This window comes from Parasteatoda tepidariorum, chromosome 9 (genome assembly GCF_982258835.1).
Source record: "Parasteatoda tepidariorum strain Cologne lab strain chromosome 9, Ptep-v5.0, whole genome shotgun sequence".
Lineage (NCBI taxonomy): Eukaryota > Metazoa > Arthropoda > Arachnida > Araneae > Theridiidae > Parasteatoda > Parasteatoda tepidariorum.
The window spans coordinates 104,202,730-104,223,061 of record NC_141763.1 but is presented as its reverse complement, the minus strand read 5'-3'; the positions used below and the strand labels follow the sequence as shown (position 1 = coordinate 104,223,061).

The following is a 20,332-nucleotide window of genomic DNA, read 5'->3' as shown; positions in this document are numbered from 1 at the left end:
AGATAAGCCTTATGAATTACCTCTAGCTTTTACATCAGTTTAAATTGTTTTCAATTTTTTTTAATTTTTAATGCTGTAAGTGGTACTTAGTTCTCCAAACTTCGAACTCATCATTTTTTTCAAGAATATATAAATTTAAAAAAATTAAGCTGAAGCAAGCGAAATTAGGTAACAAGAAAAAAAGACTCTTCATGCGAATTTATGGTAAAAAATTGTCGAGAATAAAAATTTTATTGTATAAAATGACTTAAGCTATGATTTTGTTTCTATGAAACATCGTTCAAAAATATTATGAGCCTTTCCATAAATTATTAGATCAAAAATTCCTTAAATTATCTTAGAATCTGAGCTATTTTAGAATACGTAGAATATGATTTAGTTTGTACGTATATATTATACAGGCCTCCAAAGTCTTACAATAAAGAACCAGGATAAAAAAATAAATGTATTGCTAAGAAAGTTCATAAATCACTTGACTTTGTATCGATATAGAATACAATTTTTCGTCTATGCAAAAAACCTAAACTAAACTAAGAAACTAAATTTCAAAAAAGTCAGACATTTAAAATTCGATTTCTCAGGCTATCCGACCGATTTCGCTCAAATTTTGTATTTTGCATGTAAAATTAGATTCTTCAAAATGATGCAAGAAATTGTATACACTTCAAAATTGTTTCGACCATTATTAAAATAATAATAAAGAATGATAAAGATTTACTAAAAACTATTTTTGCATGTGGATAAAGAAATTTTATAATTGTGTCCAAAAGTTTTCAATTCGCTTCAAAATTTCTCGAGATATAGCAATATATGCAATAAGTAAATTAACGTTAAGGGGTAAAAACTTTGGAGTGCTCTCCTGATCAAATATTGGGACAATGTGTCCCAAATTGCGGCTAACCCCTAAATTTTTGAGGTTAGAAATCCGAATCCGCAGTAAAAAAGGTACATATTTATTTAGAGAAAATACGCTTTTGTGTCTGATTTTGCAATTTAAAATATAGTCTGCAATTATTAATTAGCAGTTTTGAAATCACCCCCTCTAGCCGTTAAGATTGAGTCTTAGAAGGTGAAGATCAGATCATTAGATCAAAAGTTATTCAAACTGGTTCGGTTTTTATTTTACGCACTGTACGTAAGGCACCAAAGCATTAAAATAAAGAATGGGGAAATAAAATATACATATTGTTCAGAAATTTCTTAAATTGTATAATTTTGCATCTATATAGAATATGATTTTGCTTAGTAGCTCATTTTTGTATTTATAGTTACCCTGGAAATTATTGCTCGGAAATTGTTAATGCTTGGGAATGAATTATTGAATTATTGATTGGGGATTAATTACTCTGTAAATTATTGCTATTGAAATTATCGTTTGCACTATATAATTTTGTACACATTAAATTATATAGAGTGTCCCCATGCAATGATCAAAATAGTATCACGAAAGTAATTTAAGGAGATTTGCTCCTTTATATAGCTCATTGAACCTTCTGAAATATGATTACTTTTTTAAAAATAATTGCAAAAACCCTTAAGTTAAAAACACTAACTTAGTAGAATATCATTTAAACTTAGGCTGTAAAATCAAAGCAAACATTTACAATAGATATTGACTATTTATTTAAAGCTGTGGTATACGATTCAAGATGCTTTGCTCTGCATAAAACTGCGGTTCTGTGAGCAGAAAAATTTGGTTTATTATAGATTTTGATGAATTCTGAATTCTTCAGCGATAAAGAATGCATCTTATTAATATTATTAATAATAATGCTTAAAAAATATTATTGCACTTCTATTGATTATTTAACTTCGTTTAACTAAATTGCATAGATTAAATAAATATAATTTATAATTTTAAAATAGCGAAAATTTATCTAGTTTCTTATGGAATTAGTGCAATTAGACAAGCTTAAAGTTAAATAAAATCCAATAAAATTATTCATTCATTTAATGAATCAAATGTTGTAAGATCAAAGGCAAAGGAGGTAAGCTTAAATACACAGCTATAAACAGAGTGCTTGTAGCTTTGTCTTAGTAGAGTAAATCAAGGCAACATAACGTAAAGCATTTAAAATTAACGTGCTCCAATCTTACGTACGGGAGCGTAAAAGGAAGCTAACGTAAAAGTGCAAAATCTCCCAAATAAATATTAAAAATTACCCTCATCTTGAAATTCTACTGCAGTCCAGATAATTTTAAAACCAACAGCATTCTTGTCTAAATCTTCTCCTTTCATGATTTGAGCCGCCGATGTTTTGAATCTGTAAAACACAACACTTTTAAATCATTGAGCTCAATTTGGCCAAATTATAATTAGTAGGTCAGACAATAAATAATCTTTAAAAAGAATGTACATGGTGCTTCGTAGAACCTACCCTTGAAATATATTTTTAGAGTCCTTCTCTAGAATGAAGGCATAAAGTACCCACATTGTGAGGGAGGGTAGAAAATTAGTATTTAGGAGACTTAAGAACAAAATTTGATTTGAAATCTGAAAAATTGTTGATGAAAAAAGGAGGTGTACGCAACTTAAGAAAGATTCCCACCATTCTTAAGTTGTGATTTGTCGAATTCTGAAATTCGTTTTTGTATTATTTTCTCATAGATTTGCGATTTCTTTTGTAAAATCCTTGTTTCTTATCTTCATTCTTGAAAAATATTAAAAAAATAAGCGCTGGATAATTTTTTTTCATTGATAGTCGAAGAACTTTTATTTCACAATTAACTATAATATGGCTTTAATTTTTTTATTTATTTTTATTTACACAATTTAAAAGTTTTATTACACTGTTAGAATTTTCATTCTAAGATTATGGTAAAATAACCGACAGCAGTCTGTCCATGCAATTTACCGTAAAGTCTATGGTAAAGATCTACGGTAATATTTTACCTTTATGGTTTTGAAACAGTTTATAACTAATGTGATTATAAAACCAAAACTATACGTTTATTTTTAGAGCTAGTATGGCTTCAAAACGAATTTAACTGGACATTGGATCAAGGCTTTTCGTTATGCAATGGGCTTTGTTGGAAACTCTTCAAGTGATGAAGGGACTGGAATCGCCGTTCATGAGATTGACACATTGGCCCCCTCGGCTATGATATGAAGCAGTAAGGAACTTCATTGGATGGGCTTAGTTGGTGAGATAAAATTCTGGTTGCTTAACTGTATTGGGTCAGAGCATTTAATAAGCGATTTTTCTAACAGTTTGAATACCATCTTATTTATGGTTATTTGACTGTTTTGTTTGAAGAGGGTAAAATAACAATGATATAAATTGTTATTTAACCATTTTTTTCAAGAAAATTCCAACAGTGTACTAAAATAGTGATGGCGTATGTCGTGCATTAAACACAACTGTTTGAAATCTGACCTGAGCAAGAGCCTGTTCCTTGCAGAGAGCGCAGTCTGTTCCTCGATATTCTTGTAGTATCGAAGATCTCCACAGTACTTCTGCATAAGATTCGGATTGAACGATATGCTGGAGTAGCCATCATAGATGGCCAATTCAGCCTCTGGACAGTTCGCTTAAGAAATGAAACAAAATAAATTAACGCATAGCATCTCGAAGAGTCTGAAGACAATTCAATAAAAAAAAAATTCTAAATTAATTTTTTTCTTCTATCTATAAATAAATGCTAATAATATTTCCTTCTTATGCGTTTTTATTGCTATTTATTTTTTGTACAAATACTAGGGGGCTGAGCTCCCTGTTCGTTGACGCTCACCAATCCCGATGATTGCTTGCAATAATTGTTGTTTTATGGCACAGAACAGTTGAAATTATTCTACTAAACATATATGTACAAAAAGGAACACTTGTGCCACCAAATCTCATGCCCAAATATTTCCCTTATGATAATATTAATATCTATTAGTGGGCATACAAATATTTTTGAAATCCTACTATATATATATATATATATATATATATATATATATATATATATATATATATATATATATATATATATATATATATATATATATATATATATATATATATATATATATATATAGTGAACTCTCGATACTACGATATCCGATACAACAATAACTCCCTCTATTACGATAATGTTCCGTGGTCCCGCCAAACTTGCATATGGATTAATGCTATCTTCCTCTCAATATAACGATATTCTCTGAAGCAGTAAACCTCTGTAAAACGATTTTTTTTTTCAAATTTCAACATTATTTTCCATTTTTTTTTACTGGTTTTCAAATAATGTAAAATGCCTTTTTGTCATCTTTTACCATTTTTTTCATCTTTTCTGATAAAACGGTCACTGCTGGTTATGATCTTTCACCCCACTGTTATTTCTTTGCACATCAGAGAATGGCTTTTGTATTCAAATTTCATTCCCCCACTGTTGAGGTACTTAGACCACCCTAAGAGCTTCATGTTTTAGAATTGCCTCCTTCAGTTCTTAAGAAATCACCATTGTAACATCATGAGTCATAAATGACCACACACATCACAGTAACACCTGCGACCCTGAGAAGGTACTGTTTCTGTAGAAGGTGGGTGGAGCACGTTTATTGAAATTGAGGAGGAGAAAAAAATGTATACTGACCATTGGTCATCGTTCATCACTGTCACTTAATCCCTGATTTAAACTACACCTGGTGTTTTCATGAGCTAGCGCAAATTCTACGATCAGAACTTTTCGCATTTAGTGCTGCTAACATTTTCAGCTTGGTGAGTCTTCAGTGTATTGGATATTTTTTACTAGTGTAATGGCAGGGAGAAAGCAACTTTCATTTCAAGATAAACTTAACGTTATTAAAGATATTGATGATGGAATGAAACAGATTGATGCAGCTAGAAAATACGGATTATCTCAATCTACAGTTGCAACGTTTCTAAAGAAAAGAAAACAGATCGAAGATACTGTAAGTTCAAATTTAATTAATCCAAAGCGTAAACGACTAAAAGTCGCAACTAATGAAAACATTGATGCTGCCGTCTTAAAATGGTTTCAAGAGATGAGAGCAACAAATATCCCGATAAATGGTCCCTTGTTATGCACACAAGCACGTAAATTCGCAGTAATGCTAGGGAACGAAACTTTTAAAGCTAGCAATGGTAGGCTAATGCGTTTTCGGGATCGACATGGAATAACTTTCCAGGAAGTTCACGGAGAGAAAAAATCTGCTCCGATTAACGAAGCAAATGAATGGAAGCAAGAGAAGATGACAGATATTCTTCAAAAGTATAAACCAGAGAACGTTTATAACGCAGATGCTGGGCTGTTTTTTCAACTCCTTCCCGATCGAACATTGGCATTTAAGGGTGAAAAATGTTACGGCGGAAAAAAATCAAAGCAGAGATTGACTGTTCTTCTGTGTGCCAATAGCACAGGGACACACAAGATTCAACCTCTTGTTATCGGCAAATCATTGAAGCCGAGGTGTTTCAAGAATGTGAAAAGTCTTCCAGTGGAATATAAAGCCAATAAAAAAGCTTGGATGACTTCTAAGTTTTTTTCTGAATGGTTGTTGATGTTAGATAAAGAAATGAAAAAGAGGAAGAAAAAAATTGCTTTATTAATTGATAACTGCACCGCTCATACCTCAATTCCAAAACTACACAACGTCGAAATTGTTTATTTCCCGGCCAACTGCACTTCGATTTTGCAGCCACTCGACATGGGCATAATCAAGTGTTTCAAAGGATACTACAGGAAGCGTTTGGTTGAATCGATACTTGTCAACATCGAAAATAAAGTAGAAGATCCTTTTAAAACTGTGAATGTCAAGGAAGCATGTGATATTATTGCTGGTAGTTGGTGGGAGGTAACAGAAAAAACTATTCAAAATTGTTGGAAAAAGGCCGGTTTGTGTGTCTTGGAAGATGAAATTGTTTCTAATAGTGAAGAAAATTCCACAGACAGTGATCTTTCAGATAATCAAGAATCTGTTTTGAATCTTCAAAAATCTTTATCCCAACTTGAGGAAAAAATGGGTAAAACATATGGTGTTAACGTGGAGGACTATTTAACTGCCGATGACGATCTCACAATTTTCGCAGGAGTTAGTGATGAAGAGATTCTCTCTGAAATTACGGATGAAATGGAAAATAATGATGAGGAAGAAGATGGTGATGATGATCCATGTGTATCACAGTCCGTATTGTCACCCCATGAAGCTCTTCAATCCGTAAAATCTCTAAAGACATTTTTCTCAAGTCTTCCATTTACAAATGAAAATCATTTTCGGGCATTGGACTCTATGCATACTTTGTTGGTTGACTTAACAGTCAGAAAAATGAGTAAACAAACAAAAATATCTGATTTTTTTCAATAAAAATGTTTTTTTAAGGTAAGTTTACAATCTTATGTTCTGTATTTATTACCAATTGTTTTTAATGCTTAACCGTAATAAACACTTTGCAAATTAATTTTTTCGATAATATATAAATATATTTATAGTTAATGAATATATAACATTAAATTTCAAAAAATCTCATTGCGTCCCAGAATTATGTGGGCCCTCGATATAACAATATATCCCTCTACAACAATATTCTTATTTGGTCCGCAAAATATTGTTGTAGCGAGGTTTTACTGTATATATATATATATATATATATATATATATATATATATATATATATATATATATATATATATATATATATATATATATATATATATATATATATATATATATATATATATATATATATATATAAGATTCACAATTGAAATACATTATTGTAACAAATTTGGTGAGTTCACAACAGTAATTTAATATTTTTGTTTACCAAATGGACTGATGTATTTTAAATACAATGTTCTAAATCATTAAACGAATCTCTTTAACCGTCATTCATATTAGTATATTAATGTATCAAAAAATAGTAATTGTGAAACGGTTAATCAGATCGGACGCCGATTTAAATAACTTCATCTTAAAATGTTACATAGAATTAGGTTAATAATAATAATAACAATCCTAATAAGCTTTTCATTTAGAAAACAAACAAAATTAAAAGCATAATAGTAACGGTACAGGTAAATACCCTTAAATTAGCGATACAAAAATACTTTTCGGAAAGCAATATCTTTATGACTTATATGAGTTTTGTGTTAATGGCAACCAAAAAATATGAAAATTAATGTGAAAAAACTGGATATTACCATGTGATTTTCTGGCCAATAAAAATGCGCCATTTACGATGAAAAACTGCGAAACCATCATTAGATTTCTTTATATATATTTAGACAACAACTGTAATAAAGCCAAGAAAAGTCTTTTGTCCTTAGAATAGTTGGTGTGCATAAGAGCAGTCGGTAAAGACGCCGCTTCTTGGAGAACAGGGGGTTAACAGTTCGATCCTGGCAGGTGACTAAATAGTCTGCGTGTATATACAGAAGGGTGTATGATGTCAATCCTGTCACTGCTGAAAGTCCTCCTAATGGTTGTAATGTGGAAAATTGGAGAATCGTCGGTAAAACACCTAGGCTTTTTCCACGATTTCTGACCAGAGTTAAAATTACGTGACATTCTTGCCAGAGCTGCTAAAAAATAGAGCTCTAAAAAATCAAGCTATAGGCTTGGCCATGGTTGTGTAGAGTGAATGGTTCCGGTTAAATAGTTCCAGAGAAAATGAATTTTAAAAAAATAGTATAGTTAAAATTCGATTTCTCTGGAACTATTCAACCGATTTTATTCAAATTTGTTATTTCGCCATGCAAAATTATACACTTTAAAATTATGTAAGAAATTATTTACCTTACAATTAAAAAATTTTTTGGCCTATGATTTAATAAAATAACAAAAAATAATAAATGTATACTGAAATGTATTTTTTCCGTAGAATTTATTTTTTTTGGATAAATGCTTTTATAAGTGTGCTAAAAAATTTTTAAATTTGCTTAAAAAGTTTCCGAAATGAGGGAAAATACGCAAAAAGTAAAATTAATATTAAGGGGTACAAACTTTGGACCGCTCTCCTGACTAAACTATGAGGACTCTATTTCCCAGATTGTGTATACTCCCCTATATTTTGGGGGTCAGAAATCTGAGTCCATCAGAAACAGGTATGTACATTTTGAATATTAAAAAGTGTAAAAAAAAGTAAAGATTAATTTTAATTTTTGAAAACAAAAAAAAATTCAGCAATTATTAGTTCTTTTAGTGGAATATCATTAGATTTGAAGATAAAGCAATTAGCGATCAGAATACCAACGCTTTATGCATCATTTTCTCCCAGAATTACAATTAAGGAGCGTAATATATGATCGCGGGTGACAGAGGTGAGATGATGAATTAGCTGATTTAATTAAAACTAATATTGACCAAGTGTTATCTCAAACACTTTAACAATTTTGAACATCCATCACAGGAATGCCTAGCATGCATTATTATCACAGTTTTGTGGTTTGCGTAGACATAGATAAAATGTTTTTTATTCTAATTATGTGGATTTTAATATTTCTTTATTGCGATTCAAGAACAAAACTTATATAAATTAAATTTAAAGTTTTGTTTTGTTTGATAGTTTGTGGGTAGTATACACAAATCGATTGGAAATGCGCTCAACTAAAGGCGCTCAAAATTGCTATTTCTTTAATTGCTATTTCAAAATTGTTCGTTCAAAATTGCTATTTCAAAATTGCTATTAAGACTTTTCCTTGTGACATATTTTAAAATATGAAATAAATTTCAGTTCTTTTAATTTACTTGCATTAAATAGACTCAGATTGAACTAAATTTAAAATTTTCAAATATGCTGTAAACTCTTTAGGAAACATCTTAAAACGGATTTTTTTCCCGAAATTTACTGATATACCTTACGCACATGATAACAGTACCTTACACACTACCAAAATTCATGCACACATAAAAATGTTATTAGAAAATATATAAAAGCTAACCAAACGAACTGGACGTCTTATTTATTTAGAGTGGCTAACATTAAGTAAAAATTCTTCTTCATGCATCATTAATAAGAAGGAAAAGGAGAATTTAGATTAGACTACAGATAGTGAGATTGAGAATCTAATGCTTTCTGACCAATTATGATGAGGGGGATCAGAGGAAATGTCCGTACATTGTTCTAAACCTCTTATAAGATTTCATGGTTTTCTTCTCCATATAAATATTAAAATCCTATTTTTCTTTAAAGATTAACAGTTTATACAGTACAAAATAAAAATGCTCAGTTTCAATTTAAATATTATTGGTTCAAATTACAGACGAAAATCGTAAAAATTTTCTTTTATTCCAATCAAGAATTTATCTGGGACTATGCCCACCAGCAAAATTTGGAAGAAAAAAAGTTAAAAATGTATTTGCAAGTTCAAAAATCTCCTTAAGTAAAATCTTCGTCCATTTAATGTGTAAAAAATGAAGGAAGTTGTGTAATATTTTATATTCTAAATTTTCAATTGAAAAACATTCCAATCGTCACAAATGAAAAAAAAACATTTTTAATAGAGTATAGACTGTCTTATGAAGACGCTACACCAGCGGAGAAACCCTTAATGGTTAAATTTTCCCCACCTCTGTTAGTCATTTAAAGTTTAAAGTATAGAAAGCGTGAGTTCAGATAAACTAAAAGCAAACCATTCAAAATATCAAGCAAATGATGACAGACTCACTGGACAATCTTGTACTTTAAATTACAAACGTAATTGATTGAGAATTTGCCTGGAAGGTCTTTTACTGCAGTACAGTGTCCTTTTAATAAATCCCTTTTATATTCACATTGTAAACTTACATTGAAAATATTTCTACTAGTGATTTGTTTATTTCAGTGAGAGAAGTTTTCGTAAACATGCAAATGGGGGAGTGAATATTTACCTATACTTCCGTAGAGCTGCATCTTGATGATTCGAACATAGATCCTCATATGATAGTCCACTCTCAGAAGCCAGATACACTCGATATTCTTTGGAAAATAATAAGGATAGCCAGGAGAGACAATTATTCCACCCACTCCTGTCACTATACCGCCACAATTGCTAACGTTCATGGTCGATTTTGGTGGGGGTATCATTTCTACAAAAAAAGAATTATTAAGCTCTGCTACCCAATTCGTTAATGATGGAACATGTCACTTAATGGGGGGCGGGAGGTCTCAAGGAAATTTTTATTTAAACAAAACTACTTTTGCGTAATTAAATTGGAAACTGTACCAAATTAAGAAAAGTTTCTTAATAGCAAAAATTAAAACTAATAAGTAAATAAAATGTTTAAAATAAGAATATAATGAAAATTAGTTACAAAAAAGAGAAAATTGTGATCGCATCATTGTGATTACTTGTTACTTATTGGTTAAATGTATTTATTTTTTCTTCTTTTGGATAGATTTTCATAAAAGCCACAACATTTCAAGTCATGAGTAGAAAAAAATGTATCAATTGATGTTTGTCTTCGTGTCGTTCAATTGGCTGGATTGGTTTTCAATTTCAGCCAATGTACGTTTCTTAAGACGTCGCCAAATTCTCTCCCTTCTTTAGTATTTATACTTACATTAAAATCACCAGTCAATACAGCAGTAATTTTGAATAAGTTAATCATAAGAATAAGAAGAAAAAAAAATACTTTAAATTAACATTATGAAAAAATATTTAAAATGTACTCTGGTTATAATAAAAATTAAAAACTTAGTCGGGAAAACAATCAACTCTAAGAAGTTCCTGCTTTTTTTTTTTATCTTGTTGTGCTGCTTTTTTAGTTGCTTATGATTGCCTGATTTCTTAACACTATTGCAACCTTTTTATTAGTGATCATGGTGTTAAAGTTGATCTAGAAGAAAAGTTTCTGAGTAAAAAACTGGATGGGAGTATGGATAAAAAAAAATTTCCAACTTCAAAACTCCTTTTTTCAAAATAAAGTTTCTTAAACTTGCAGATCTTACAACTTCTTCACTTTTTAACAGATTGGCTTAAAATATACAGCATATGTATTACTAATATAGTTTTCGTTGCACAATGTGCAAAATAAAAAGCCGAAATGCTGAATAACTTTTGATCTAATTTTCGGATTTGAAAATGTTCGAGTATCTGAACACAAAAAATGGAGGCAACTATTTCACACTTAAGTGGTGTTTTACTAAGTGTTCCACTACACCAAAGCAAAAGATAGTTCCATGTTTGTTATTCAGTAAGACTAAATTTATAATTATAGAAAGATTTGATACAGAAAAGTTACTTTAATGATACAATATTAAGCCAGAATCATAAATTTAGGGGGCATATATACAATATTTCTTAAAACATAATTAGTGTGCTAATCAAACGTACATACAGCACAGACAGAATTCGAACAAAACCGAAGTAAATGAATGTTAAATATCTCACCCCAGAAAAGAAAAGTGACACAAGTCAAAAAACAGCAATTTTGAGGTTAAGTCAATGAAAAATATGTATGAAGTGTCCCGTCAAGCTCAAAAAGTGTCACATTTCTAACTCACAATTTATCCAGCTGAGGGCAGTTGTGTCAGTTTTGTGTCTAATTCAGGATAAGTGTTGTAATATTCTTTAAGTTGATTTTTCTCAAATGCTGCATTTTAGAGTTATGACACTGTTCTTGCGGGATGCGATATCATGAAATCAATTTATACAATTGACGTATTTTTGTAAATCTTAAGAGACTAAAACTAAAAGTGTTCATGCATTTTGTAACAGTTTATATGAGTAGTTTGTCAAATCAATCTGACAAGAAGTTGGAAATTATGAGTACTTGGCAAATAATCGAGCACAATCAGTATTTTTTATCAATAAGGAAAGAGGATTGAAGCTTACATGATACTAAAAAATGCTTGGTCAATTAAATCCGACAAGAAGTACACCGCCATATTTTTAAATAGCTTAATTATTAGCCCTTTCTTCTATTAATAATGGTCGAAAAAGATTTGTTATTCGTTTAAAATATGCCCTACCATCATTTTTCACAATTTAGCTGCATAATTACGTTAATTATTCGCCTAATTTACGGAGCTCTAAAAAACACAACACATCATCAACGAATAGCAGATTGCTGTAAGCTTTAGAAATTATTGGTGCTAAATACAGCCTTTGAAGTGTGTAAGAATGCTCGATAGGGAATTAACAATTCATACAGTTTTTAGAGTTTTTTCGGATAGGTATTACACCACAGTTCTTACAGGATACTATTTAAAGGAACTCAGGCTTATTGGTCCGAGATTCTGACTTTTAACACGCTAATTAATTAGTGCCTATGATGTTTTATGCTAAGAATCAAACAAAAGAAAATAATTTTTCTTTCAATAAATATTCCTATTTTTTAGACAAATAACTTTAATCTCGGAAATACGGTGATGATAGTTTGGTTAGGACGATAATATAAAGGGGCCCTTAAAGTTAATTTTGCATTTAGCATCTTTCGCCATAACTAAAGAATTTCTTAAGTGAATCAAAAAGCTATAAATTTATTTCATCCAAAGATAATCCCATGTAAAAAGTAGTTTTTAATTGCTTTTATTGTTTTTCGTTCAATAAGATTCGAAACAACTTTGAATTGTAAGGTTTATAAATTTTTAAATCATTTTAGATAATGAAGTTTTTAATAACAAAATATAAAATTTGAACGAAATCAGCAGAATAGCTCATGAGACTTCCATTTAACATTTAGTTCAGGAAAATATGATCATTAGAACAAAGGTTATTTAAGGTGATATTTTTTTAATTCTGTACAGCTAAACCCAAATTAGTAATATGTATGCTGTTAAATGTGTAGAAGAAACAGCTTTTAGAATTTATCGTTACTGGACTCAGAAATATCATTTACCTTTTAAAATCGCATTCCAAAAAGCATGGAACCGTTCTCATATTTCTTAGTTTCCAATTGTACATGCTAAGTTACTTTCAGGAGAATGATTCAAAATGATAATACTACTGTATTATGTAAAATTAAAGCAAAAGTTGTGTGTACATTCCTTTCCTGACAGAGATGCCCCTTACCATGAAAATAACTCACTATTGTGTGATAAAGTGAAATCTTACTCTCGTCCTGAAAATGGTAGGATCCGTGGAATCCCTTGCTGTGGATCACGTGGTTTGTCTTGAAGATGATCTCCGCCCGAGGATTCATGAAGAGCATGGAATTCGGGATGTCATTGCCGCAGAAACGTCCCACCAGGAATTTGCTACCTACGATGGTTATCGTGGACACATCCACATAGTCCGTGAGGCACCTGCAAAAGTGCATTTTCGAAAATTATGATTTTAAGAGGCTGCTTTCTTAGTGAAATTGAGTTCCAGGATCATTGCGTATTATAAGTGGGATCAATTGTTGCAGATACCTACACAGAAAGAACTTGTACAGTACAACACTTTAAAAAAATTATTTTATTGAAATTTAAGAAAAATAATTTGATTCAAACAAATGATAAGAGCAAACGATTCAAATAAATGTTAAAATGATTAAACAGAATCAATGAAAAAGAGTCATTTAAAAGGGATCGAACCTCATTCATACGCCTGTTCCGTTTCATTTATTCGAATAGAGTAAGTAATTGTTCAGACGATTAGGATCAGTTGAGTCTCATCTGTACGTTAATTCTCATCAAATTAATGAAAATATAGTACACTTGTGTAAGAAATTATAAGAATTTGTAGACTTGGTTTATTATTTCTAGAACTATTGGACCGATTTTAATTAAATTTGATATGTACATACATTGACACAATAGAAAACGAATTACCATTCAACAATTGCAATACACAAGCATGATCGTGCGTAACACTCGCTGGAGTAGGAAGGAATGAAACAGTGGTAGCAGAATAAATTTTAAAAAAATGGTTAGTAGGGGGTGTGGTCCCCTTATACAGGCCTTGCAGCGTGATTTCATACTTGAAATAAGGCAGTTTATCATTTCCGGTGACAATTGGTCCCACTCGTTCAAACTTTGTTCTCATTCCCTGGATGGTTCTCGGATGGGGTAGCGAGTTGCGCTTGCCCTCCTCAGAGCGTCCGAGACATGCTGTATAGGGTTGAGGTCTGGGGTCTAGTTGGCCAATCTATCCGGCGAATGTCCTTACTCTCAAAAATTTCGTCGACCAGAAGAGCTCAATGTGGCCTCGCGTTATCGTCATTAAAATGAACTCAGGGCCAACTGCACCCCTGAAAAAGCAAACATAGAGCTCCAAGACCTCATCCAGATATCTCACACCCTTCACAGAGCCTCTTTCAAAGACATGGAGAGATGTGCGGCCATGCAACATGATGCCTGCCCGACCATTTAACCAGCTCCGGCATAATGGTCAATTTCGTGGACATTGGAGGGTACGTAGCGGGTCCATTGTTCTCTCCATATGAGCGTACGGCGAGAATCGGTGTTTAAGCTGAACCGGGACTCACCAGCGAAGAGAACTGTCACCCATTGATCTATACTCCAATCTCTATGCTCTCTGCACCATGCTGAACGAACTCTCTTGTTCGTAGAAGTGAGCGGAATGCGAACAGCAGGTCTTCTTGCAAACAACCCTCTCTCATGAAATCATTTGGAAACAGCCACTCTTGATACATGGGTTTCTGTGGCTGCATACAAATCACGAGAGAGCTGAGAAGCTGTAGCCCCTCTGTTACGCCTCGCTATAATGGAAAAATGGTGATCTTCTGGGGCCGTCGGGGCTCTTGCCCGGACTTTCTCTCGATGTATCCTGTATCCTAGAACTGTTTCCTTAAGTTATACACTCGACGCTGGACGTTAAATTGAACTCTCTACAAATCTGGATCTGAGATTGGCCTCAACTCATTCCTTCATCTAAACGTTGGTGGTTACTCATCCTTACTTTTACAATTTGAATTTGACCTATTGCTGCAAAATATCACCAAGAAATTCGCCAAGGTGTGCTAGCGAACGAAATGCATCTTAACTTAAGCTCACTTATAAAGCCTGTTTCTCTTCTGGTTCTGTTACACACGCGTGTGCGCTTACGTATTTGATGTACAAGATTTGTATTTTGGTCTAGAAGTAGTTACTTTCAGTTCAGTGTTTTTCATGAAATTCGATAAAATATGCAAATTCTCTTAATTTATTTTACCAGTGCATATTAATTTGGAGATCGTTCGCAATATGCTAGTTCGCCTGAACTAGCATATTGAAAAAAAAAACAATTTACTCAGACAGGCTTCAGAAGATTGCAGTGTACTGCCTAACAGACTGACTTCCTGAGTCAACCTATTAAAGATCATCGATATTTTGTATTTGCAGTGTTTCTGGACTTTGATAAGGTCTAGAGACTTCGAACGGTTCAGAAGATAAAAAACATAAGTTGGAAATTTCACAACTCATTTTGATGGCAAGTAACAGTCCATTTTTGTAACAACCAAATAACTTGATATTCGATGAGACTCTTTTGAAAGATCAGAGTAGTGTTTTTTTCCCTGACTGCACTGTAAGTTCTTTCCTCTAATAAAGAGTCTCCCAGAACTCTGAAATGTTGGACTTTGCTCGAGAATTACTATAATCAGTGGATTTCCTCCCACTGTGACATTGCGGTGAATGAGAAGGTTGACTATCTTACCAAGAAGGGGTCTTTGGCTCCTCAGAAACCTTCGGCTGAAATTGGAAACAGTTAGGATTTCCAAATGCCTTATCCGTGAAACGGTTTTTCATCTTTTGAGTGGAAAACCTTGGAATGTACTCCAAGGTTTTCCACTCAAAAGGTGGTCCTTCTCTAAACCACAGCTTATTCTTGACTCTGCAGCTGTTACAACCTTTTAAACTCCTGAGAGACATAATTATCTTCGCTTCCATCCTTTTTGTTTGAACATTGATGGCTCTCCTGCTTGTTCTTTTAATAAGACTGGCCAGGATATAACTGCTTTGCATTTGGATGCTCAATCTTCTTTCTGTAGTCAAGTGGAGAAATTTTGGAGAGACCGTGGTCTAATGACATAGCAACCGAACGACTGGCATTTGATAATAATAAAAATATATTAAATTTATCTATATGAGAGATTTATCTGCTCGACTTAATGAAAGTCACAAACTATAATAAATTATTTTTATTTACTTATAGAAACCAACAGAGTAGAATTGAATCTATGTTTAAAGTGATTATTACCAATTAATACAAATTAAGTGATTAGAATAATTGATTCAAGTACAGGGTGTTTATTAAGTCCCGCACCCATTTTGATGCCTTATAACTCATAAAATAATAAAGATAGATTAAAATTAATAACATAAATGGTTAGATAGACTCAAAAAGTTTCATGATCCTTGTCAACGAACTTCCACGAGTGCCCCCTTCGTCGCACGGAGAATATCAAGTCGATAATCAATTTCACGCCAGGTAGCGGTAAGCATGTCGGCATCCACAGAGGCTATTGCAGTTGTAATTCTGGCTTTTAGGTCATCAATGTTCGACACGATCCTCCTGTAAACATTGCCCTTTATAAATCCCCAAAGAAAAAAGACCAGCTGCGTTATATCAGGTGATCTGGGTGGCCAAGGAATTGGACCTCCTCGCCCAATCCATCTTCCTGGAAAATGGTCCCTCAAAGAACTACGAACGATGATACCCTAAGGAGGTGGTGCACCATCTTGTTGCAAAAAAACATGTGGCTGAAACTCTTTTAGTTGTGGAAATATGAAGTTTTCCAGCATGTCTAAGTATACGACTAATAAGACCGTCTTTTCTGTAAAAAAGAAAGGCCCAATGACTCGGTCGTGCATTAGTCCACACCACACATTAACCTTTGGGGAATCCCTTTGTGTCTCACGGTATTCATGGGGGTTTTCAGATCCCCATATGCGCACATTAAGGCGATTAACAATGCCAGAAACATGAAAGGATGCTTCGTCGGAGAACATTATGCGCTTCAGAAAATCAGCAGCATCTTCTATCCTTTCTACCATATCTGTTGCAAACGCCATCCTCCTAGGCCTATCGTCCGGTTCCAAACCTTGAGCAATTTGAACTTTGTATGCATGCAGTCTTAATTGTTTCTTAATAACCTTCTACACGGTCGAAATTGGCATATCCAATTCTCTTGCCGCTGATCTCACAGATCTTCTAGGATTGTCTAAAAATGTCTGTCTGACATATCTGTCTGACGCGCTCAACGTCAAAATTACTTGTGCAGGGACGTCCGGAACGTTTCTTATCTGTGATACTTCCAGTTTCTTGAAAATTCTTTTTCCGCCGCAAGATGCTGCTTGGATGGAGAATCTTTTTGGTAAATTCTTCTGCAATTTCTCTGTGCTTGAACTATCGATTTCGTTTCTATGAACCACCATAAAATCTGTGCTTTTTCTTGTGGTGTGTATGCATTCTTCTTAATATCCGCTCGAATAAAACATCACATAGAAAAGTACTACATAGAACAAACACATCAAAAGTAAACATAACACTGCAATAGTTGCCAAAAACAAAAGAGAGAAAAATGCAATTAATGAGCAGACGATATTTAGAAAAGTACAGATATTTAGACTGGAAAATGAAATTATCTGAAATTAACCACACGTGCAGACGATATTTACAAAAGTAAAGATATTCAAACCTGAAAAGGAAAATATATGAGTCATTCCATCAATAAATGCCATAAGTTTGTTTATATCTTCATTATTTTATGAGTTATTAAACATCAAAATGGGCTCGGGAATTTATAAACAACCTGTATTTGGAGTGAATCAACTGATTTCCTACCCTTTTTTGAATGGTGCCTCCAGATCAAAGTGGTGGAAAGTGAGCCTCAGTGTTTCGTGGTCTTTTCCTTGGAAGTTGTAAATGCACTCGAGGGACTCGGAGTAGTTGTTGGGGAACATGGGAGACGAGAAGTTTCCCCTCTCGCTTTGCTCACTCTGGAACTGGAAGATGCACTTGCCTGCAATGACAAACACTCCCTATGAGGGGACACAATTTAAAGAATCTTGATTTACAAATATGTGCATTTATTTTATTCAACTTCATTGGACAGTCTATTCGTGTTGAATTTGCAACTACCAATCTTCAAAGGCATAGCTTTGAAAATTCGACCCCAACCTGAAACACAAGTCGATTCCATCAGGCGTAAGAGAAACTTCTCATTTTTGTTAAATTTGTGGCTACTTATAATTGTAACCTTCTAATTTTGAACTCAATTCAAAATGTAACGAAGCTCCTGAAATTGACATTTAACTATTAACTCGTATTTGTGGCTACCAATATTTTTTAATTTTGAATCCAACCCAGAATATAAGGAAGCTCATAGAACAAACATTAAACAACTCTTCCGTATGAAATTTTCGGCTACAAATGCTCAACACCGTTAGCTTAAAATATTTAACTTAATTCTAAATACAAGGAAACTCTTAAAACCAATAGTAAGAAGTCGGCTCTTATGAAACTTACGGTTACAAATATTAAACTCTGTCGTCATCATATTTCGAACACAGCGTAAACTAAGAAAACTTAAACGGAAAGGCAAGGAGATTCTATCCCCTGGGGAGATTTTACGTTAACATAATAATCGTTGCGATTCGTGAGTGATTTAGTCATCGTTAGGATTCGACTTAGCTCAATGTTCCCATTGAGCTAAGTTGAGGAAGCCAGTGCTCTCTGTCTACGAACACGGTTTCATAAATTAATTGCGTTTTAACCACTACCAAGAGATTTTGTGTCCAACTTTTTATTTTAAATTCAAAATAAAAAAAATAAAAATAAAAACAATCGTCGACCAAATTATATCTAATAGGCTGAATTCTTTTAGTAAAGAGCAAATAATTCAGAATTAAACGGATATGTCCCAAGACTTCGTTTATGAATGCTTCATTCATTTAAATAATGACTTTATAAAATAAAAACATTCGTTTTGGAATTGTACAATATCACTTTTCAGTAATGACACTTACCTTTGTAAGTACTTAAATTTTGAATACAGCGAAAGAGGTTTGTGTGATCAATTTTTCAATTTAAAAGAGACGACTGTGAAATACATGGCATCAATTCTAAATTCAATAAGCTGAATTCTTTCTTTAAAGACAAATAATTCATTTACAGTGAGATTAAAAGTTTGAATTGAATTGACGAGTTTCCCCAAAAACGCTAAGAACAAGCGATTGATTCAAATAATGGCTTTGTAGCAGCATTTATTTTGTAATAGCACTTATATAGGAGCTTAAATATTTACAACTCCAAAGGCTATGTGTGTTCAATTTTTCAATTTAAAAGAGGCTGAATAAATTGAACAAATTCTAAATTTAATAATCTAGTCGTTTTGCAATTTTCTATCGTGTAACCTTTTATTAACATCTGTTCTTGAAATTCCATCATACGGGCTTTTCAGTCTTTCGCCTCAGTAAATGCGAATTTTATTGAAAATAATCGACTTGTGGACGGTTCTTGTCATTTACTAGGGGTGTGTGGGCGGTGTGGGGAAGTTAAGAGGTCGATTATGAAAGCAGACGAGAGCGGAAATTAGATTTTGGAATGGAGTGGGAATTGCTGCGGTCCATTTATTCGATCGCGAAGCTCTTTTAATTTGGAATGCAATGCTTTGTTAAGAAAATTGAAAAGCGTGAAAATGTTATTAAAAGTAAACTACTTTATTTCAAAGTTCTCATTAAATCATGTTGTTGCTCAATTAACGAAAAAATCATTCTTATTGAAATATAATAATTCAGAGAGCCCTTTTACGACTGTCCGTATTTTTATACTTTAGAGTAGTATTTTTCACACTCATGCAGTTTCAAATAAGATAACTCGAAAAACAAAGGAACATCGAGATAACAAAAATTGGAAAATGTATAAGGAAAGGAAAATGTAAATGTTATTATAAAAGGAAAATGTTATTATTTACATTCGAATTCAGTCATGTTAAACAATTTACGAGTTCGTGAAAGAATAAAAATCTCAAAACTGTTGTATTAAACCAACTCCTAACTCTGAACTGTAGAATTGAGTATTCTAAGAATTTTTTGTTCCAAATATAATTTTCAAGTAGTAAGGTAGTATTGAAATGTGAATAAACCAACTAAAAACCGAGTTTATACGAATGGAAATTTGGATACGTGTACATAAATTTAATTAAATGTAGATACCTAAAAACTTCTTTGACCCTATTTTAACAGCTTTATTTCAAAAATGGAACCAACATTGACATAAAGCCATTCTTTAACATCGAATGAGCGAGTTTCAATAGCGGGGCGATGATGAGATATACGGAGTAAAGGGAGGGATCATACTTACTTAGAGCAGCTGTGTGTAGGAATGATGAAATGACGTAATAAATTATTCCAGCCAAACAATTCATCTGTAATGAAGAAGAAGAAAAAAAAACATTTTAAGTGCAAAAATAGGTGCTTATTTGTTTTAAATATTTTATTAGTTTATCAACTTATTCACCACAAATAATAAATTACTA

General features: G+C 32.6%; 1 protein-coding gene across 1 annotated transcript in view; it reads right to left on the bottom strand.

Moving 5' to 3' along the window:
* LOC107439055 (neuropilin and tolloid-like protein 2) overlaps positions 1-20,332 on the bottom strand; it is an 88,765-nt gene that overhangs the window by 32,747 nt on the left and 35,686 nt on the right. Inside the window, exons 2-7 of the mRNA XM_043047289.3 lie at positions 20,158-20,221; positions 17,638-17,815; positions 12,982-13,172; positions 9,815-10,012; positions 3,378-3,531; positions 2,164-2,264 (exon numbers count right to left, since the gene is read on the bottom strand). Of these exons, the coding sequence (XP_042903223.1) occupies positions 2,164-2,264; positions 3,378-3,531; positions 9,815-10,012; positions 12,982-13,172; positions 17,638-17,815; positions 20,158-20,221 (886 nt within the window). The remainder of the gene's footprint in view (positions 1-2,163; positions 2,265-3,377; positions 3,532-9,814; positions 10,013-12,981; positions 13,173-17,637; positions 17,816-20,157; positions 20,222-20,332) is intronic.